General features: G+C 30.1%; 2 protein-coding genes across 3 annotated transcripts; one reads left to right on the top strand and one right to left on the bottom strand.

The window, feature by feature from the left end:
- Nucleotides 1-683: 683 nt before the first annotated feature.
- Nucleotides 684-4,300, bottom strand: LOC149494883 (G-type lectin S-receptor-like serine/threonine-protein kinase At4g27290). 2 transcript variants are annotated; one of them, XM_089724206.1, is made up of 7 exons: nt 2,768-4,285; nt 2,446-2,580; nt 2,113-2,270; nt 1,819-2,029; nt 1,500-1,737; nt 1,272-1,422; nt 684-1,190 (listed from the first exon to the last, which is right to left on the bottom strand). In XM_089724206.1, exons 1-7 carry the CDS (start codon nt 4,038-4,040, stop codon nt 885-887), a joined length of 2,472 nt encoding a protein of 823 aa, XP_089580332.1. In that variant the 5' UTR covers nt 4,041-4,285; the 3' UTR covers nt 684-884. The 2 variants fall into 2 exon arrangements, with proteins under 2 accessions (XP_089580332.1, XP_089580333.1); XM_089724207.1 differs by lacking the exon at nt 1,272-1,422 and having other exon boundaries at nt 1,024-1,190; nt 2,768-4,300.
- Nucleotides 4,301-13,952: 9,652 nt separating this feature from the next.
- On the top strand, nt 13,953-17,372 carry LOC149494884 (G-type lectin S-receptor-like serine/threonine-protein kinase SD1-1). Its single transcript, XM_089724208.1, has 6 exons — nt 13,953-15,340; nt 15,553-15,821; nt 15,913-16,123; nt 16,218-16,455; nt 16,563-16,713; nt 16,792-17,372. The coding sequence occupies exons 1-6, from the start codon at nt 14,095-14,097 to the stop codon at nt 17,092-17,094; spliced, it is 2,418 nt and encodes an 805-aa protein (XP_089580334.1). The 5' UTR covers nt 13,953-14,094; the 3' UTR covers nt 17,095-17,372.
- The last annotated feature ends 5,182 nt before the right edge of the window (nt 17,373-22,554 follow it).

The raw sequence follows: 22,554 nt of genomic DNA on the forward strand, positions 1-22,554 counted from the left end.
CAACTAATTATATCATAACTCTTCTTTTATTCTCAATCAAAATTCTCTCAAATTTCCATATTTCATTATTCTTTTCTATTGCTTTATTTTTCTTAATATTGGAATTATCTATTGTTTATTTTTTATTTTCTTACATCTAATTCCAAATTCTTTCTCTAATCTCAATTTTTTCCATTCATAAATTTACTTCATTTGATTTTTTAAATAATTTTCTTGGTATTTGAAAATAATAATTTCCAACTCATTTCATTAATTTTATATTCCATTTATAGTTTTCTATATTAGTGAATTAGCAAAATTTGTAAATTTAATATAATAATAGTTCTAAGTTAGTTAATAGAAGTTTTTCTTTTAAAATTTTATAATAATTTATTTAGTTAATAAAATTTAAACATTTTAAAATTATTATTTATTTATGAATTCGGAATCAAAATTTTATTATTTTTTTAAAAATTTGCGTAATGCCGGAATCGAATCGGAACCGTAATTCGAACCGTCGGTTCACCGGAACCGTGCCGGAACCGGAGGTTCAAGGGTCGGTTCCGGTTCAAAATTTTAAACATCTCGAACTGGCGGTTCAGTGAACCGGAACCGGCCATGCCTACTTTATACAAGAGTTCACAAAAATACTTTTTACTAACTCTCTATCTAGTACTTCTCAATTTACAAGTCAAGTCAAAGTTAAACCAAAAAACTAAGTAAAGCTGCCATCAATTGACTGTTTATATTAATTGTTATGCAGAATCTAGTAATTTAGAGCAGTACATAATTTTATATGGGAATGAATACTACAAAATTTTCCTAACCAATGAAGCACAAGTACACTAGGAAATCACAGATTTAGTTTCTTACTTTAATTTAAAATCCAACTGATGTTAATTCTCCTACCGCGGATTCAATTCTGTAAATGTGATTTCGTTAGTTGAAGTTGATTTGTAATAGCTTGAAGAAGATTCTGCTTCAGGAACATTTCTTTCTGTGAAAAATCCAGGCTGCTTCGGTTGAGGCAATGAACTTTCGCCACCCAACATTAACACAACAGTTGACATGTTAGGTCTGTCCTCAGGTCGTTGCTGAACGCACAACAAGCCTACATGTATGCATCTTATGATTTCAGAAAGTGTAGCCGACTCGCCTAACATGTTATCCATTAATTCTAAAGGCCTTTCTTCCATCCATAATCTCCATGCCTGCACAAACATTTCAAGTAGCAACTCAATTACATACTTGTGAGAAAGAATAGTAAAAAGAAATTTCAGTTTTGTACTTACGTGTCCTACAAGGTTGTGAAGATGATCATGGCTATGAAACCCTCTATTTTTACTTCCACTTACTATCTCTAACACTAACACTCCAAAGCTAAAGATATCAGATTTAACAGAGAAAAGCCCATCAACAGCATATTCAGGAGCCATATACCCACTGAAAAATAAAGTATTGCAAAGATTATATGGATATGTTCATAAACAGAATTAATCAACAGATTTGGCTGCACTTACAATGTTCCCACAACTCGGTTTGTATTAGCCTCAGTTTGATCTCCTCCAAATATTCTTGCCATACCAAAATCTGAAATTTTTGGGTTCATATCTTTATCCAACAGAACATTACTGGCTTTTAGATCTCTATGGATTATCCTGAGTCTCGAGTCTTGATGAAGATATAAAAGCCCTCTAGCAATTCCATCAATAATGTTGATTCGCTTATTCCAATCTAAAAGCTTGCTTCTTGATTGATCTGGTCAATTTTTTTAATGATTTTAGTGTTGACTAAACCTGAAGTTCAATTCTCAATAGAAAGTTTTGGATAAGAACAAACCAAAAATGAAAAAATCCAAGCTTTTATTTGGCATGTACTCATAAATTAGCATTCTTTCATCTCCTTCAATGCAACAACCGAGAAGCTTTACAAGATTGCGATGCTGGAGCTTTGCAATTAAAACAACTTCGTTTTTGAACTCTTCTAGTCCTTGACAAGAACTCATTGACAGCCTCTTCACTGCAATTTCCTGCCCATCAAAGAATGTGCCCTGCAAATTTTCATTCAAGATCATCAAAATATTCCTTTATACAATATACTTTTGACATACTAATTAGAAAAGCTATATCTTACCTTGTAAACAGGTCCAAAACCACCTTGTCCTAGCTTGTTGTTGCTCGAAAAGTCGTCTGTTGCCTTCATTATGGTGATTAAATCAATTATAGGTAACTCAAAGTCTTCAGTTTTGCTTTTTTGGTTGTGATCTCTATCAATTATGCTTCTCATCCTCTCTGACAATAGTTGAAAGTTGATTGGAAACGCAAAACTCAACCATTAGAAAAAAAAAAAAAAAAAAAAAAAAAAAAAAAAAAAAAAAAAAAAAAAATAAAATTTAACAAAGCGTTTCATTTTGCTGCATTAATCATTAGCAGCATAGAATCCACCATTAAATGCAAATTAGCTTACCTTGGATTTCAAGTTTCCTTTTCCTTACATACAGGATCCAGCCCAGAGCAAGCACTCCCATGCCTAATATTGTACTGCAAACAATGATCCCTATTCGCTTCTGCCTTCTTGATTCTTTCCTTCTCTTGATACCATCTTAAATATAAAAGCAGAGTTAGTGCCCAAAATTGGAAAGAGATCAATTAGCAGAAATGCACAATCACAAGTCACAAATTTCAACTGCAACATGTTAAAACCTAAACTGCATAATCTACTAAATGCCTCAGCATTGCATATTCTTAGTAGAAAACATTGGAATCTAATCAAGAACCATTACCCTTACCTAAATATGAAGCAGACATCCTTACATAGAGGTCTTGCCCTGTATCAATAAACTCTCTAAGGTCAATCAAGTCACTAAACCAAAGCAAGCAACCATTTCCACCTCCAGTGATATCAGTATTTGCATATGCAACACAAGAACAATTCTTCAAACACATTTCTTCACATTCCTTTAGACTCATACGCCTATCAAACCATGAGCCAGATGTGTCAGGCATCTTCTTTCCTGTATGTTTCACAAATCCTTCTCCTCTGTTACAAGCCAAAGCAATCTTCCTTAGACACCCACTTGACCAATCTTGAAAATTCCAATCTCTAACAGATTTAGGCTCAAACCCTTCTAAACAAGCACACATAGGTGACTTATTAATATTGCATATGGCATTTGCACCACAAAGATTATAATTATCACATTGATCTTCACCAACTGCGAAATAAGTAGCCCAACTATGTGTTTGATCTATCCATGTCAAACGCTCGGTAATACCTGAGGCATTCACTACAAGCCTTGACATTACTGAATTGTTCAAAAGATGAATATTGTAATATACTTCTTTTTCGTTTAATACAAATTCATACTCGTATACTGGATTTGGTCTAAGTCTAGAAGCTCCTGTAAACCTAATTCCATTCCAAGACCCAGCTCTAAATTTAATTGTATTTCCCTTTTTATAAAGTAATTGAGGATACCCATTTGGATCTATACCAAAAGTATAATCTCCTCTAGCTGGATCATTTAAGCTTTTCCATGATGATATAGTCCAATCTAGACCAGTAACGAGGTTTCTTCCAAGTTTCATGCCTGGTAAATTAGTGTCACCTGGAAAATCAAAGCTTTGCCATAAATAATTTTCTGGGTTTGGTTCATTTCCATTTTTTACTACAAAATTTCCAGAATCTAAAAGCTGAGCAATTGGGTTTTTCACTGTACTGGTTTTGTTTGATGACCAAATGACACCATTTGAGCTATTCAGAAGAAGAAGAATACCTTGAGTAGTGAAATTTAGAACTCCTTTGTCATCAGGAAGTGGGGTTTCTCTATTTGCAACCCAAACAACAGTTCCTGTAGAGATTTTCTTGAACCAAATGCCTAAATATCGTCCAGATGAACTACCTGGAGTAAAGAAACCAAGTTCATAAGTTTGCCCACTTGAAATTATTGTTTCTCCATCTTTAATGGCCTGACCTGGACTAATACTATCTACTGCATTGGAAGTTCTAATGCTGCAGAAGAGAAGACAAAAGTAGAGAAAGAACGTTCTAAAGCAATCCATTGACACTAAGAAAAAACTTGACCAATTGCTATATTATATATACATAGGTAAAATCAGCAGAAACTGGTCTGACATAATAGAAAGAACATTTGAAAGACTTTGTGTTGACGCGAATGTTGGATTTTGGACAAAGTTTAATAAGTTCCTCACATATAGAGCCAAAGCTGTTGAGCAAGAGGATGATCCCAAGGACCCAGAAGCTACTGGTCTTTATTAGCGTTAAAAAAAATAGATATACCATGTGAAAACTACGATATGTATGTAGGTTTCTCTCTCTAGTTCTGCTGATTGATTAGGAAACAAGTTAAAAATTAAAAGTGATTTCAGTAATAATTAGTCCATAATATTTGGATGAGCATTGACTCTCGCTGTCGTGCTTTGCAGGGTGAGTAGGTCAGTTCCGTGTCTTCTTTTTTTGAATAAAATTGAACCAGAAAAAATTCCATTTTTTTTTTTTATAAAGCCAAAACCAAATTGTATATCTTAAAATTGAAACGAAATACCATCTCTCTTTATTTTATAATATCTCGGTTTCTCACGTGTTTAGAGAAGTGAATTTTAGTGCTGAATAATTTGCAGGATTCGCTGTTTCTAATGAAATGAAGCTTCAGATTTTTATCCTCTCAACAGAATTTTTTCATGACTTCTTCTTAAGATAGAGTAGCTCATTGTATATAAGTTAACCCTTAATTTTTTTTTTTTTTCTCCTTTTATGTACCAAAAACAATGAAACCAAATAATTCGATCGGTCTAACCAAAATACACCAACTCTAGTTGAACCTGGCATTTATAATTTGGTATTGTCATTTATACTTTATGGTGAAATGTTTTTGACTTTCTTGTATTTTTATTTAATATCCTCAACAAGGATATCATATGTCTCACTTCAAATGGCCAAGGATAAAAAAAAATTGGCCAATGGAAGTCTCTTTTTCCTCAAGTAATGTTATGCTCTTTTTTCTGTGTATTTTTCCTCAAGTAATGTTTCTAGAAGACAATGATATGGATATTGACTCCTTTTATATTTTGTTGTGGGAAATTTTTTCTCATCTTTTTCTGATGTGGATAGATGAAGATCAACGCTATTTAATATTAAAGATTTGAATTTCATCAATTGGAAGATGATTGTATAATAATTATGTATGAGAAATATATGGATTATTACCATATTTTGTTAAAATTATTATAGTTTTTATAAAGGGTGTATTTATCTAAAACAAAATTTTGAAATTTTCGCAAAAAATTTATCTTAATAATACCTTTAAATTGAGCTTTTAAATTTTTGTTTTTAATTGAGAATTCTATTGAAAATTTAAAAAAAAATCACGAAATTGGTTGACACAAACCATGCAATATACTTTGAGGAGATGCATGATTTTGCATGGCATGGGACGTTTGACAACAGAATGGAACTCCACTGATGAATAGCATTTTTCGGTCTCTTCCACAAAATTAGTTGTTTTAGCAGTTGTTATCTGTTTTAGCATTGTTAATTGTTAATTATTTTAGTAGCGTTTAACTGTTAGCTGTTTGAGTAGTTTTTCATAAAATAATAAAAGTTAAATATTATATAAATTAACTTTTTATAAAAGATTATCTTAATTTTTAAAAACCAATTCAAATACTATGATACCAAATATTATAAATAATATTTAGCGTTCTGACTAAAAGCTACTTAAAAATAAAGAGTTATTACTAAACACGGCATTTGCACTGAATTGTGCACATCCATAGCAGTTTGAAGAATTTGCTGCCATACAAGTAGGTTTCTAGAATACCGAAGCTTCCATGCGTAAAAAACAAATTCCTCTAGATGCTCCTTGGGAAAAGTTTGCAAAACTTGCAAAAAATAATTTTGAAAATTATTATTTTATACATCCCATCAAAACATGACCTAACTCCTCCAAATGACCTCAAGAACTACAACTCTCATCTAAGTTACTCCCCTTCTTCTAAGATTGGCTTTTCTTGGGATTAGTCTTTTTTTTTTTTTTTTTTTTTTTTTTTTTTTTGCGTGTGTTCCATATTGACAGTATTCATTTTTATATTCGTTTATTTTTTTATTTATATAATATTAAAGTAAAAATTTTTATTTATTAAAATAAATATAATGATTAATTTATATCACACTTTGTCTTGAACATTATTTGTAATTCTATTTTTATATACTGATGCAGTCTTAAAATAAAGTTCAATCTAACACATAAACCTCTTTGTCCACAACTCTAAATTAATATCTATATATATTTATAGTGAAAAAGTAAAAAATTATTTTTTTACTGCTAGTTAAATAAATGAAAAAGTAATTTGAATTGTTTAAAAATAACACGAGCCAAGATGATAATAGTAATCACTTTAGTTATAGTGGCAGTATTATTTAATGCATTGAAAAAAAACGAATATATGTATCTATACAGATCCTTGAACCCCAAAAGTGATACAAAACAGAAATATCTAGTTTTTTTTTTTTTTTCCAGTTTTCCAAATGCTATTTTTCTTCAAATCAAACAGATTTAGAATATAATAGATAAATATCAAGAAATCAAAAATGCTTAATCATCAAGAGGCTATCTATTTATTGTAAGGAAGATACAAACCTCTTACTAAATAAAAGTAATAGTACTTACAAATTAATTCAGAAACGAAAAAGAAAATAAATAATAAATAATTATTATTAAAAATAAAAGTCTTCCAAACTCAATATATAATAAGAAATAAATTACTTTAAACAAATTACTAATTTGATGTTAAAAATCAGCTTCTTCTTCAATTGGAAAGGCCATGATGTAATGAGATAGTTGTTAAAAAAAATAATGAAAATAAAAAATAAAAAACCAGCGTCCCGTTAAAAAATTCCCAAAGAAAGTTGGATTTAAGATACAAAAATTTTTGTAAAATTTAGAATTTTTTAATGATTTAATCTAAATAGAGTATATAATATTAAATTAATATAAATCATTTTTTTATACCAAGGTATCCCTAGCCTATTGAATTAAGCCTAACATTGTTAGTACCATTAGCCTATAAGGGGAAAGTATTCCCAACAAGAATTTTCTCTATTCATAATAATCGAACACTCTCAATTAAGGGACATGAGTTCTTCCCACTCAGACAAACTCTCATCGGTAAATTAACATAGATTATTTTAACATAAATTTAAGTGTTTTTAAGTATTAGCATAATTTGATTAAGTTAACTAAATTAAATTGGTGTTGGATAATTGTTATTATGTTAGCGGAAAGGTTTATCCCAAAACGTTTACTAAATTTAATCTTGGGTTTCAATTGTTTTCTTTTTTCCCCTTTCCTTACCAATTTGACTCAACCTAATTCTAACACTCCAATTAATGATTTAGGTTAAGTTGTTTGCCAATTTAATGATACAGAAGGGTGGTTGGTTGATTCTTAAAGACTTGCTCGCTGTATTGACCCTGCCAATCAATGTGCTCAAAAGGCCAAAAACAAGTTGTACTACTTGCACACATAATAATCAAATGTGGTTGGCAATAGAGAAAATAAAGTTAGTTGAGTTGATAAAAATAGGATTTTTTTTTTTTTTTTTTTTGAGTATTGGACGGGAGGGATTCAAATCTAGATCTATTGTCAGACCGTATATGCACTTACTATTAAACTATGTTTTGGTGTGTAAAAAAAAAAAATAGGAGCTCTTATTTCCTATTAATTAGTATTGAATTCTATAAAAGTATTAAAAATAATATTTCTATATATACTAATAAAGAATACAAATATATAATTTTATAATTAAATTTATATAATTTTATAAGTTAGAAAAGATTAATAGGTAAGAGTAAAATTAAGGGTTCAAATTTTTTTTTTTTTTTTTACCGTCAAGTAGAGTAAATTTATACATTGGGCCCGTGAAAATTGGATAGAAATTCTATAGAACCATGGTAAGTGCTCTTTGTGAAGTTCTGGTCTTTTCCAAGGAGAGAGCCCAAAAATATTAGAATAATACTGGACTAACTCTATAAGAGATTTTTGAAACCTTCTGTTTTAATGGGGCAATTTAATAACTGTCGACATAAGGTTTCAAATTTAACTAATTGTGAGAAAAGAATACTTAATAAAATAATAATAAATTTGGTCAAAATAAATTTATAATATCAAAATTAACCTTACAAGAGAAATGACAACTGTTAAAATAAGAGTAACAGTCAATTCTAATCTAAAACTAACTGCCACTACTTCAAAACAGTCTCTCAAGGACACAATCTTCCACCTCCGATAAGCACACTGAAAAGAAAGTCCAAACAGAATCAACCCTAAAACTAATCTCCACCTCCAAAAAATCAGAGGAAAAGAAAAAAGAAAAACTAAGTATATATGCAAAATAATTTTGTGATTTCATTTCCCTAATCAAAGAAACAAACAATCGAAAAACTAGATTTTACGATTTAACGGTAAATACAGTCCATATACATATATATGTTTTTCTAGTTCAAACGGTACATACGATGTATGTAGATACAAAGTATATATTTATATGTAAAATTATATATATACTGTATTTAATTGATTTTTCACATATATATATATACACGGTATATACAGGGCATATATTCATAAGGCAAATCAATTATATATATATCTTGTATCAGTATTAATCCAAACAGAGTTGAGAGTCCTACCGTGTCTCTTGAAAATGAAAACAATACCTATAAAGATGAAATCGTAGAATAGGAATTGATTTTCCATTGAAGAATAGAAACTAAAACAAAAATTAAATTGTAGAACAAAAACCTATTTTCCGGTGAGGACTCTCACTCCAAGCATACATGCGATGATATTTCTTGTGTTGGTCTTGCAGCCAAAGTCAAAGTTCAGGTCTACGATGAGAAGAAGAAGAAGAAGAAGAAGAAGAAGAAGAAGAAGAAGAATTAATCACTCGTGAAAATATCGACGTAAAGAATGTCGACATCAAACGCAGAAAGAGTAATAAGAAAAGAATATCGGCTGAAAAAAACGACAGCAAAAAAAGAAAATAAACTAAAAAAAAGAAAACGATAATGAAAATAGGAAATTAATATGAAAGGAAACAATAAAAAATTAAAACGCTAAAATACTAACAAACTAATGCCTTACAAATTAAAAAATGGCATAAAAGTAAAAATATATCCTAATTGACAACAATTTAAATCTTAAAGTCAAACTGACATATGTTAAAAATAAATTTCAAAAACTGACATCTATCTACATAAATATATACAATCTAAGGCCTAAATGCCATATGGCTACATATTAGAATATGAAAGTGATGACATGACATTTTATTTTTACCTTATAATTAATATCTTTTATATTTAAATAAAAAGTAAATATTCTTTATTAAATAATGGAGTTACAATTAAACTAATAAGATTTCATTATAATTAATATATAATAAACATAAATTTTTTATTAAATAGTTTTTACTCTATAAAAAAATTAATGAAATTATAATAGAGTCATGGTTAATAAAAATTTATTAAATAATATAATTAGAATAACAAATAAAATTAAAATATTAATTTCAATTCACTAAAATTTATTTCGTTAAGATTAAATATTTTTATACTTCATTTAATTTGAATATATAAGAATTTCAAAGAGAAAAAATAAATAATTAACTAAATATATCAATTGAATAACAATAATTTGCTTACAATAATTAATTGTGCTAACTAATATTTCAGTTAATATTTGAGAATTTAAAAAAGAACCTATAATTTTACCTTCTATCATTTAATCAAAAGTACACAAGTAAATTATTTAAATTAAAGCAACCCAAATATAAATTAAAACAATTTTTTTGAAAATTACATTCAGTTTAATTAAAAAGCAGAAAATTATACAATCCATGCATTGGGCGGGTACATGACTAGTTTAATATAATATCCCTTGTTTAATTTATAAGATATGATGATGATTATTTAACACAAAGATGCCAAATTAATAATTAATTATTATTAAATAAAATTCTAAAAAATTTAAAGAACCAATTAAATGGTTATAAAATAAATAAAATTTCAAAAATTCCTAAAAAGTAAAAATATAATGACAAAGGGAGATATCCTATATAATAAATATCTTGTTTAAATAATATTATTAGATAATATTATTCTTTATTTTAATTAATAATATTAATATTTAACATGTATTTTTTTCATTCAAAAATTAAATATATAAAACATCTCTTTCTTTTAATCAATAGATTTTATTAAAAGAAAAAAAAAGAAATGATATTTCAAAAAGTGAGAGAAAAAATTAAAAAATAGGAAAAAAGACTATTGTTACTTGTGATATTAACAATATATTTAAAAGTAACTAAAAATTTGTGATGTTTGATTTTATGTGTACCATGTAACTCTTCTTAGGTTCAGTTTTTTTTTGCTAAAAAAAATAAATTTTAAAATAACATAAAAAGTATTAACTATAATTATAAAAATTATGTCATTGACAAAAAAAAATTATGTCATTCATAGATGGATATAGATGAGATCACATACAAAAATTTCAAATTAAAATCTTAATTATCTACATATTTATATATTTATTTTAAAAACACATTACTCATGAATAATTAAGCTGATAAATAAAGGAAGTAGAAAATACACCTGCATAGAACATAGAAAATAGAAGAGAATAATTTTCTTTAACGGTAGACATAATCTTTGATCAATTAAACTTGAAATGGATATACAAAAATGCATGAGTAAAACTTTAGAACTTGATCTTTCTATATATACATAGTCTGAAATCCTGATTAGTTAAAAAAATAAAATTAATATACCTCCTCCCACCTAATACAATTACTATTTTTTAAATTAAAGAATAAAGGCCCACACGCTAATCTATATAACCTTTTTTTTTTTTTTCAACATGCCAAGAAGACCCCAGGTCTAAGTTTTCTTATTTACAGGTAATTAATAGATTACCTGCTTCTCAGGTGTTGATGTCATTTTCAAGCCTTTTCCCACTGCAAATGCTTATAAAAATTATTACTGTCACTTTTGAAACCCAGAAAATAAGATCTTGGTGCATGTAGGCATGATTAGGGTTTAAGAATTATTGATTTCGATTTTAAAATCGCCGGTTCCGATTATAAAAAAGGTGAAATCAGAATCGAACCACATTTACTATAACAAGTGATGGATAAGATAAGTTACGAATTTTCATGCATTATTGCATTGGCAAATTATCACTTTTTAAAAAAACAAAAAAAGTAACATTGATTAAATAGCAGAAAAAGATATAAGATAACTATAACAAGTGAAAGTTCTTAAAATAAATATGTATAAAAAGAAACAAAACGTTTAAAAAGCTTCCTGAATTTATTAAATTTTACCTATTAAGCCCTTGAATTTTTAATTTTTCAACTTTAAGCTTTCAACCTTAACTTTTATTTTAATAAAGATTAAACCCTGAATTGAAAGTAAACAGTAAATTGAAATCATTAATAATGAGAAGTAAGTCTCTAATACTATTTTTTATAATAGTCGGTAACATAATGTTTGAAGTAACTTGTAGATGTTAAGATATCATTTTATAAAAAGTTACTCAAACAGTTAATAACTAAAGTTATTAAAAATAGCTAACAGCTACCAAAACTGCTAATTTTATCGAATAAACCCTTAATATAATAATAGGATCAAGCAATATTTGAAGATAAGCCTAAGCCCAATTATTATTGGTAGGCCCAGTTTTGGCAATTACTATAAGCCCTATTTACTCTTTGAACCAAAAGGAAAGTACTTTTAACTGCCAGAAGGCCTAAATACAATACGACGTTATCCTATTTCTGTTTGAGAAAATTGAAGGAAACCTTAAATTACATAATAAAATTAGTTTTTTTAACTTGCATTATATGGTTGTCTGTATTCATTGATTTTCCCCCGTTAAATATAAATGCAATTTAATTTATATATATGATTTTCTATTAATTTTTATATTACTAAAAATCTAAGATCTTTCATAAAATATAAAAAAATAATATTTTATAAAATAAAAAAAAAACAAATTTTCTCAAAATGATTTAAATCCCTGACTTTTCCGTTTGATGACACTTTCGTAACAATACATTTTACATTTTAAACCAATTTGCTTAAAATGGTATGAAAATGCTCTTTTTGCCTAAAAACACGTGGTATTATTTTTCATGTTACTATTCGAACTTATATGAATCTTTTTTCTACAACAAAGGGGATGAGAGATTTTAATTTTGAATATTATTATAATACTAGGTTTAATCAGACTAGCCATAATAATAATAATATACTAGGTTTAAGACCATACTACCCCTGATCTCTTTCAACAGTAGATTATTGTTAATTTGGAAAAGTTGTTGGCAATTCTCAAGTTGCTTATTGCTTGATTTTCATTTATTACATTTTACTTATATTAAAATTATTATTTGTTTGCTTTCAATTTTTATTATGATCAATCCAAAACCATATAAATATAGGAGTAAATTATTATCAAGTCCCTTAGGTTTAATCAAAATTACTATTTCACCTCTACTATTTGGAAAAGAAATATTGCAAAAGTTTCTAAGATTTGGTGCTATTAAACTATTTAGTTTTTCTGTCGCATTTACATTAAATAAGGGATTGAATAGTAATTTAATAACAAATATGAGGAAATATACAATAAAGGTGAATCACCAAATAGTCATTTAAATAGTTTAAGGAGTAATAAATAATATTTTTTCAATATTATTTTTATTTACATTAAATATAATAAGTATTTTGATAAGTTACTCTTGATTTTAAGATAAAGGGTAATTTGGTTAAGTTATATTTAATTTTGTTATAATTTAGAAAAATTAATTACTTCTTTAATTTTAAACCCGTTTAAAAACTTTAAAAGGATTTGCTCCATCCGTCCTAAAAATATAATTTATTTTTCCTTTTTGATTTGTTCCAAAATATAATTTATTACTCATATGTTATATAAGATGGGCATAATAGAAAAGTTATATGATTAAAATTATCTTTTAGTTATAATAATTTTCATTTTTTCAATTTGTATAAAAATAGAAAGTGAAATATTTTTTTATGGAGGAAGTATAATTTACTAATTTATTAATCTTTTTATTTTAGGTAATGCTCACTGTTATTCTATTCGGAATAAAGGAGCAATAAGATTTATTAGGTTTGAATGTTTCGTTTGAATGCAGAAATTATGGATGATGGGTGTATTTATCGCGGTTGGTGCGTAGGTTGGACTGGAGTCTTCCAAACGCTGGCCTAGTGTGTACGGGCAAACAACATGGGTCATTAATATCTTGGAAAATGACCTCTTCGGTTGGCCAATTCGCAGATGGGGGCTGTGCGAGTTGGGTGTCCAATTGGCAGGTTCGATTCTGAATTGAACCAAACCAAAAAAAAAATACTGAAAAGATTTAATTTAATTGATTTGGTTTAATTTTAGCTATTTCTGACAGATGTTAGGCTTATTTTCTGCATTCAATTTTTGAGTTTTGACCAAAGTTTACTCACTGCTAACCCTAAATGACTGATCTTAAGTACATTGCAATTTAACCCGGTGGATTCAATATAATATACTTTCTTCATTTATTTTTATTTCTTGTTCAATGTTTTTTATAATGATTAAAGAAACAATTAAATCTCGTAAATTATAACAAAATACTCTTTAATTTAATTAAATTACTCCTTATGTCACCTCGTTATTCCGATTTTAATTTTCACTCTATTAATTTGTTACTAAAATAGTTACTGTGTTTAGTAGATATAAGAATAAAATGAGAAAAAAATTAATTAATGGCCATTAGGCAAGTTTTATCCCATATATCAAACTAATAAAAAACGGTCGTTCCATATATCCGGTATAAGCAAGTCTTATCCTAATGTTTTTTTTTTTCCTTTTCTTTCTTTCTTATCTTTTAGAAGAGTCTTATCCTAATGTTTAGATGTCACGAATAGTAATATATGTACAAAGCTGTTCAACCACATAACTGTTTTAGCATGAACAACTACTTTCCATGTAAAAGAGCAATCTGAAAAAAACAAACAAGAAAAAAAAAATCAACTACTACCATGAAAATGCTTTTGGCAAGCTACTTCTTCTTCTTGCTCTTTTTACGACAACCTTCTTCGTCATCCCTAGGCACCATTAATCCCGGTCAATCCATCAAAGACGGTGAGACTCTAGTTTCAGCTGGTGGAAAGTTCGAGCTGGGATTTTTCGAACCAGAAAATTCAAAAAAGCGTTATTTAGGAATATGGTACAAAGATCCATCAGCTTATGCCGTAATTTGGGTAGCAAACAGAGAAAACCCACTTATTGATCGCTCAGGAGTTTTACTTATCTCTAACCAAGGCCTTCTAATCATCTTAAATAGCAAAAATAACACAGTTTGGTCATCTAAGAAAACAAGCGATGTCCAAAATCCAGTTGTGCAGCTTTTAGACTCGGGAAATTTAGTTGTCCAAGATAGGAATGGTACTAATTTGCTGTGGCAGAGTTTTGATTCTCCATGTGATACATTACTTCCTGGAATGAAAATAGGAAGGAATTTTTTAACTGGTCAAGAGACGTTCCTAACATCTTGGAAGAGTGAAGATAATCCTGGCCACGGCCAATTTTCATTCTGGATAGATCCTGCTGGATTTCCTCAGCTTGTTGTGAGAAATGGAACTTCTAAGCATTACAGACTTGGTTCGTGGAATGGCGTTCGATTTACAGGAACTCCCCAGTTGCCATCAAATTCTAATGTCGTCACATATGAATTTGAATTGAATAAAAATGGAGTCTATTATAGTTATCAGGTTGAAGGTGCTCTATTGTCCAGGTTATTAATGAATCGAACGGGCTTCTTGGAGCGTTTTATAAGAATAACTCTTCCTTGGAGAAATATATATTTTGCACCATTAGATGAATGTGATAAGTACTCAGTTTGTGGTGCTAATATGAAATGTAATATTATTGATAATTCTCATACATGTGATTGCTTAGAGGGCTTTATATTGGAATCTTCCAAAAATAGGAGCAATCACTGTGTTCGAAAAACTCCATTGGATTGCAAAAAGGGTTACGTTTTTCGTAAGTATATAGGATTGAAGTTACCAGATACATCTGATTCTTGGTATGATATGAATATGACACTTGCAGAATGTAAAGAAATGTGTTCAAAAAACTGTTCTTGCACTGCATATGCAAATTCAAACATCACTGGAGAAGGCAGTGGCTGCGTGCTATGGTTTGGTGAACTGATTGATATGAGATATTACACTGAAGGTGGTCAAGATATCTATATAAGAATGTCCTCTTCAAAACGATCAGGTATAAAAAAAACTCTTTTTTTCCCCTAATTCTTTCAATTTGGCTATGGGGAGGATTCAAACTCGAAATTCACAGCACTGAATACAGTAAAATCGAGTCTGGGCTCATTGGTCCAAATAATTTATCTGTTTCAAGAAAAGGAATTAGCTAGTTAGGTTATTGCCATATTATCTCATGAATATACCCACTGAGAATACTTTTTTATATTTCAGATCAGTACAAAAAGGAGCTGATTGGTATCATTGTCAGCTCTGCTATACTCATAGGAATGCTTATGGTGGGGATTATAGTTTGCATAAGGAAAAAGAAACAGAGAAAGCGAGAAACAGTAAAAGGCAGTTATATAGAAGGTTATGAAGATGGAGAGGTAAAGGAAGACATGGAATTGCCAATATTTGATTTGCCTACAATAGCTAAAGCCACAGATAATTTTTCCAGTATCAACAAACTGGGGCAAGGTGGTTTTGGACCTGTCTACAAGGTAAAGTAACAATTTGAATATTAAATATGGTACATAACATATTATTTCTGCAACTACAAAGATCTTCAGTTTCTGTAACAATGGTTTTCAGGGCACATTGACTAATGGGCAAGAAATAGCAGTGAAAAGGCTTTCAAAGAGTTCTGGACAAGGGTTAACAGAGTTCAAAAATGAAGTTATTTTGATTGCAAAACTTCAGCACAGAAATCTTGTTAAACTTCTTGGCTGTTGCATTGAGAAAGATGAAAAAATGTTGATATATGAATTCATGCCGAACAAGAGCTTAGATTTTTTCATTTTCGGTTTGAACTTCTCTCTTGTCTATAATTACTATTTCACAACTTGTTTTATGTTAATCTAGTTAAACATTCTACTAATATATGATAAATATATCAGATCAAATGAGAAGCAATTTTCTAGATTGGAAAAAGCGCTTTCACATTATTGGAGGAATTGCCAGAGGGCTTCTTTATCTTCATCAAGACTCTAGACTAAGGATTATACACAGAGATCTCAAAGCAAGCAATGCGTTATTGGATAAGGACATGAATCCCAAAATTTCTGACTTTGGTTTGGCTAGAATATTTGGGGGAGACCAAACAGAGGCTAATACAAATAGAGTGGCAGGAACATAGTAAGTACACATCTACACTTATTATTCATTTTCAGTTCTCCCCTGTTGGGAATTTCAAATTTAAGATAGCAAAAAATATAGTTCCATTACTATGTTTCGTTTTGCAGTGGTTATATGTCGCCGGAGTACGCAGTGGACGGGCTTTTCTCCATGAAATCAGACGTCTTCAGCTTTGGCGTATTAGTACTGGAGATAGTAAGTGGAAAGAAAAACAGAGGGTTCTTCCACCAAGAACACAACCACAATCTACTTGGACATGTAAGAACTTTTGCTGGCACAGTCACTCAATTACTAATTGGAATAAATTTTTAATCTTTATTGTTCTTGATTTTACAGGCATGGAAACTGTGGATAGAAGAGAGGTCAATGGAATTAGTTGATAGAAAGCTAGAATCTTTAGCCATGTCTGAAGTGTTAAGATGCATTCAAGTGGGTCTTTTATGTGTTCAACAGCGTCCAGAAGACAGACCAAGCATGGCATCTGTAGTTGTAATGTTAAGCAGTGAGAGTTTATTGCCGAAACCGAAGCAGCCTGGCTTTTTCACAGAAAGGAATAACCCTGAAGCAGAGTCTTCATCCACCAACCATGGAACATCCTCAGTAAATGAGATGAGTACAACTCAGCTGCTGCCAAGGTAGAATATTAAAGAATATACAGTCTATCGGTTGAACTGTCTCAACATAATTTGCATACTAGAAAATTAAGGATTTAAGATTAAAAAAAATGTCAGTCTTATAAGTTAAGAACTTGAGGAAGGTATGGCATATTGTTGCAATCAAGCTTTATTGCAAAATTTCTATAATTATTTTGTATAGTCTCAAAATGAGAACCTCCTTTACGACAGTGCAAAAATTTGTTTTCATTTGGATTTCATATTTTTTTAAAAAATAATAATAAAAATAAAATTTTAAATGCTTTTTGAATATCAAATTATATTAGGTGACATGTTTATATATGCAGAAATATGATATTTAAGACATGTATAATTAAAAATAATTGAGAAGTATTTATTTATTTTTTTACTAAATTAATAATAATTTGACTATATATATTATCAATCTAAAAAATTACAAAAATTTTTTTTATCAGCAATTAGAATATTAAAAATTTATTAAAGGTAGGAATAGGACAAAACTTACCAAAACGGAATAACTACTCCCAAGCCAACATGCTTACCCTGTACACCCGAACCCAAACTAGAAATTGACAAGAAAACCCAAAACAAACGGAGCAGAAGAACCACATTAAAAACATCTCTTAAGACAAGAGAAGAGTACTAGAAATGCTAGAACTGCTGATAGTACAAAGAGAGAAAATCCAAAAAAAAAAAAAAAAACAATGAAGTTAAATCCAAGCCAAGAATGGACTTGAAGCAGAAACACCTTTCTTAGTTAAAAATCTGCAAAATGATTGCCATCTCGTGAAATAAAAACAAAATGAACCTGGTTGAGTTGAGACAAAATCTTATTAAACTTGTTAAACTTCTCCCACCATTTCCATGCCCTCATAATTTTCCGAATAATCCAGCACAAAGCATTTTTAGCGTCGGACTCCACAATCAAAGGAGAATTCTTAACATTTGAATACTAATAAAACTCAATAGCCGAAAAGAAAGCAAGGAGTTCCGCCTTATTCGAATCCAAAATACCGACTGAGTGATATTTAACTACTCGGTTGTCATACCTTAGCATGCCTCTAACCCCTGCTGGACCCGGCTTATCAGAAGAATTAGCATTTTTTTTCATGCTAAAAATATAGACAAATATAAAAAATATAAAATAACAAATTATATTTTATTAATTTAATTTTTATATCATACTTGGAGATTTTTTTGGTAAATAACAAAAATTTATGTTATTAAAATGTTGCATCATTTGTTTAAACTAATAGAATATTTAATATTTTTTTTAAAAAAAATTTTATGAGTCACATTATGATTAAAAAAATTATGGAAATAATTTTTTATTTTTGGTTTCATTTTTAATTGTAATTGAAGTTATAAAAGGTTGAAGTTAGGATAAAATTGAAAAAAATATATAAAATTCTGAGTATTCTAATATATTATGTCTTTTTTAAGATAAAAATATATGCATTAAGTTTTCATTTCCCAAATCTTAGAAAATCTTACCATCTTTTTTACAACTACAACAAAGTCAATAAGGAAATGTCGACTTGCACACTGGTTTTCATTCCCCGTTATTTCAAATTCATGGATTGTCATAAGTAAACTAATTAATTCGGTTTGACCAAAATTAGTAATAGTAAAACTATTTTTCTAAGGAAGATTGACCTCAACATTGCAATAATCGGTTTGACCCAAATCCAAGAATACTTTCCAACAATTTCTCTAGTCTTTGCGAGCATTTATTAAGTTTTTTTCCAGTAAGAGTAAAGCGTAAGTTTTATGCTCAATTCAGTTCGATTTAATATCTTAAAAATTTTGTTCCATTTTGATTTTAATAAAGAATAGAAAATTTTTTAATATGAGTTAGTTTGATTAAATCCAAAAGAAAAGTTGAAACATGCCACAAATAATTGGAAATGAATCGAATCATACCCTTTTGGTTTATATGCTGTTCGGTTTCAGATTTTATTCCATCAGAAAAATTTCATTCAGTTTAGTTCGCAATTTTTCTGAATTTTGAACCAAAACTGAAATACCTCGAATTTTTATTTTCGAAACTTTCAAATTTTTATTATATCAAAAATCTTGATTTTCAACTATTTGGGCTATAAACACCAAATAATCTTAACTTGAGTCCAAAATTTTGCGAGTTGGGCCCAAACCCAAATATATTGTCGGAAATTTCGATTTGAGAACAGTTCAAAATTTTCGAAAAATAATATAAAACTCCAGCGATTAATCTATTATGAATATATATAAATTAATTATCCTAAAATCAAATATTGTTACTATTAATGTTTTTATTTTTATTATTATTGGGTAAATGGAGAAAAAGTTACGGAATATAACTAAAATAATCAAATAAATCGAACTGGACCCAGAACTCAAATTGAATTGTCGAAAACCAGCTTGAATTTTCTGAAAACCAAGTTAAATCGGGTCAAACCATTGATTTGGACCAAATCAGTTCGAATCGAACCGGAATGGCCTAGAAGTCTCTAGACCCATCTCTCTTCTTTTTCTTTTCTTCTCTTCCTCTTCTTCTGCTTGCGACCTCGCTGCCTCTCCTCCTCCCGTTTTTCCGACCACCAGAACCAGCGCCTCCTCGCCGCGTCTCCTTGCCGCGTCGCCTCCTCACTGCAGTAGCTCCGGTCCTCCTTCCTCTCTCCCATTTCGTTGCTGGCATACGCAGTAGTCGCAGGAGATTTGCGAGTTGTTGATCAGAGAATCGCGTCGCCTCTCTATCTCGACTCTCCGGCGATCGATCGACTCCAGTTGCGTCCCTCATCGACGGCGAGCACCGAACGTAGGAGGGATGCAGTGGTCGGCATTGGAATCGACAGAGACAACAGTGACACTGGACCACTGCCAAGCCCGGTTCGATCGATTGGAGTGCCGATCTCGGGAAACGGAGGCCAAAAACGGACTCTGGACGGAAAATCGAGCCAAATGGCATGGAGAGCGTTCCGTTCTGAGCGGCCACGACTTTCCGGCCACCGTCGGCGGTGGCGGTTCAGTGACTGGCCGGCGACACTCCGGTGAGGCCCTGTGAGACAGAATTCTCTTCTCTTCGCGCTGATCATAGAATCGTCGCCTGATTCTTAATCGGTACGTTCTAAGACCAATTTCTCCATTTTCGGTATAAATTCTAAACTTAGTAATTGTTAGTTAATTAAATTGAATTTGAATAATTAATTCCTATATTATATATGAGCTAGGTTGAGAAGGACCCATTTATTTTGAAGAACAACAACTATTTTGAATAATTGAGGACAATCGGATAAACTAATCATAGGAATTGATATATATTTAAGGGCGAGTTGAATTACTTAGTAGATGTATTCATTAAACTTTAGCTTAATTGAAGCATTTGTTCTTAGTGGCTAATTTAAAATTTGATAAAGGTATAAATATGTGATTGTCACCTTTAAGCAAGGATGAAGAAATGAAGGTTTGATAAAGAGTTCTCTTATATTAAAGGCTAGGTAACTATCAAATGACGATGACTGAATTTAACTTATTGATACAAGTTTTGTTTATAAATTGTACATTTATTTGATAATTAGTTAAAGAACAATTAATAATATCGTTGGAACATGCTTGGAGGTTATTATAATTTGTAAATTAATTGGTGCATGTGGACATGGTTGTTTGAAAGGAGGATGGATGGGCTGTGTGTATTGATTGATAAATATATAATAATATTGTGTTATCTAAACAGGTGGATAGTCCAAATTTTAGGGGAGGTGTTGCCGAAATTTCAATAGAACCTAGACTAGTTTTAATTAATGACATAATTAATAAGTTTATTTAGATTAATTCTATAACTTAATACATAATAAATAGAGTGCTCTAATTATTTATTTATTATCTTTATTATTCATTTAATTATTTAATTATTTATTTTCATTGTTATTGTTTATTATTGTCATTTATTTTATCGTTGTTGTTTATTGTTAATATTATTTATTTAATTATTTAATTGCATTTGAGAATGGATGTCTAATTGTACATTGCATTACGATGTTCAACTGATCAATATGTCTGCATTTGATTGCGATATTTGATTATTTGTGTTGTGATAATGCTATGCTTTGTTTGTGTGGAATTGAGATGAAGTGGGTTACCATGGGTTTGTGAGACCGTTACCGTTATATGGATCCTAATTATGATTACCGTTAGCCGGGTAAATAGGAGATCGGCGCCCCCGTGTTCACCTACCGTTACCGTTACCGTTAACCACAGGATGGCCGCTTGTTGTTGAGCACCTGAAAATCTAGATTTGATCGCAGCCCGCAAGGTGGCCTCCTGTTGTGTGCGCCTGATGATCTAGATTGGATGGAGACCACCGAGTTGCCTCCTGTTGGTAAAAAAAAAAAAAAAAAAAAAAAAAAAGAGAATGGATAAACAATGAGAGGGCCGGTCAAGTGAGGATTAGACCAGTCGGCTAAAATGGGGGATTGGCTCCCTGGAGCACACGTGAGTGGATGAGCCATGTTGGAGGACGACTCATTGGGGGTTTCGGTGATGCCACTGACCAATTTCCACGTGATGTGATTATGTGAAGATGTTAATAATTGTCAGTACTGGTGATATGCCATTTGTGTGACTGGCTGCGTGAGCATATAACTAGTCGGATGACTAGATTGATATATTTATATATTTGTGTGAATGCGTGTGTTGTGCAATAAGTATTACTTCTTAGAAGGCTCACATATCTTGTTTAATTTTTCAGGAAGTAAGTTTCTTTTTAATTCGGTTAAGTTATGTTCCTTCGCCGCAGGCTAGAAGAAAATTTTTCTAGTTCCATAATTATTTTACTATGTAATTATATGTATAAAAAGCTATGTATACCAAATAGTTAGTGACTCCGCAGTTGTATAATTTGCATACAATTAGTCATGTATTAACATAGACAATATAATTATGTGAGCCCATATTAAAAATGTGATGTATTGTTAATTGGGCTTGAACTGTGGAATGTTGTAGCTGATAAATTTGGGCCGAGATTTAATAAGATCTTGAGGTTTATTTTCCTAGAAATATGGGCTGAGTGTTTAAAATTGTATTGAGATAGTAAATTTTTAGTGTTTCAGGCTTATTACGAGCCTCGGGGGCCTTAAGCTTACCTGAGCCCTAGTGCCGGTCCGGCCTATGGATTCAGGTCGTGACAAAAACAAACAAGTGCTTATCTCTCTGTTACTAATTACTGCTACTAATTTTGGTGCTGAATTTGAAATTTTAAGTATTTGAATTGTTAAGAAAACTTTAAAAGGTTTGAAAAGGACTAAAACCTGCCCTGTTAGACTTGGAAATGAACTTATTTGGACAAGCCGAAATGGAATATTACCAACAAGGGCCGAGTTAGGACAATTATTTTGGGAAGTAAAACAAAATTTTTTTAAGCTGTTAGGGAGGCCAAGTTAATTTTTCTATATTTTTAAATATTTAAAATGTAATTTTTCATGAGGGA

The sequence above is a fragment of the Jatropha curcas genome, chromosome 7 (genome assembly GCF_041381405.1).
Source record: "Jatropha curcas cultivar XTBG-Jc1 chromosome 7, XTBG_Jcur_1.0, whole genome shotgun sequence".
NCBI lineage: Eukaryota > Viridiplantae > Streptophyta > Magnoliopsida > Malpighiales > Euphorbiaceae > Jatropha > Jatropha curcas.

What these genes read in the sequence shown, in the direction of transcription:
- LOC149494883 (XM_089724206.1), bottom strand. Translation starts at nt 4,040, where the DNA reads ATGGATTGCTTTAGAACGTTCTTTCTCTACTTTTGTCTTCTCTTCTGC. An exon ending in AAGGAAACTTGAAATCCAAG is followed by an intron (nt 2,271 to 2,445) that starts GTAAGCTAATTT and finishes AACTATTGTCAG; the next exon opens with AGAGGATGAGAAGCATAATT. An exon ending in CTTGGATTTTTTCATTTTTG is followed by an intron (nt 1,738 to 1,818) that starts GTTTGTTCTTAT and finishes AAAATTGACCAG; the next exon opens with ATCAATCAAGAAGCAAGCTT.
- LOC149494884 (XM_089724208.1), top strand. Translation starts at nt 14,095, where the DNA reads ATGAAAATGCTTTTGGCAAGCTACTTCTTCTTCTTGCTCTTTTTACGA. An exon ending in AATAGAGTGGCAGGAACATA is followed by an intron (nt 16,456 to 16,562) that starts GTAAGTACACAT and finishes TTCGTTTTGCAG; the next exon opens with TGGTTATATGTCGCCGGAGT. An exon ending in ACCACAATCTACTTGGACAT is followed by an intron (nt 16,714 to 16,791) that starts GTAAGAACTTTT and finishes TTGATTTTACAG; the next exon opens with GCATGGAAACTGTGGATAGA.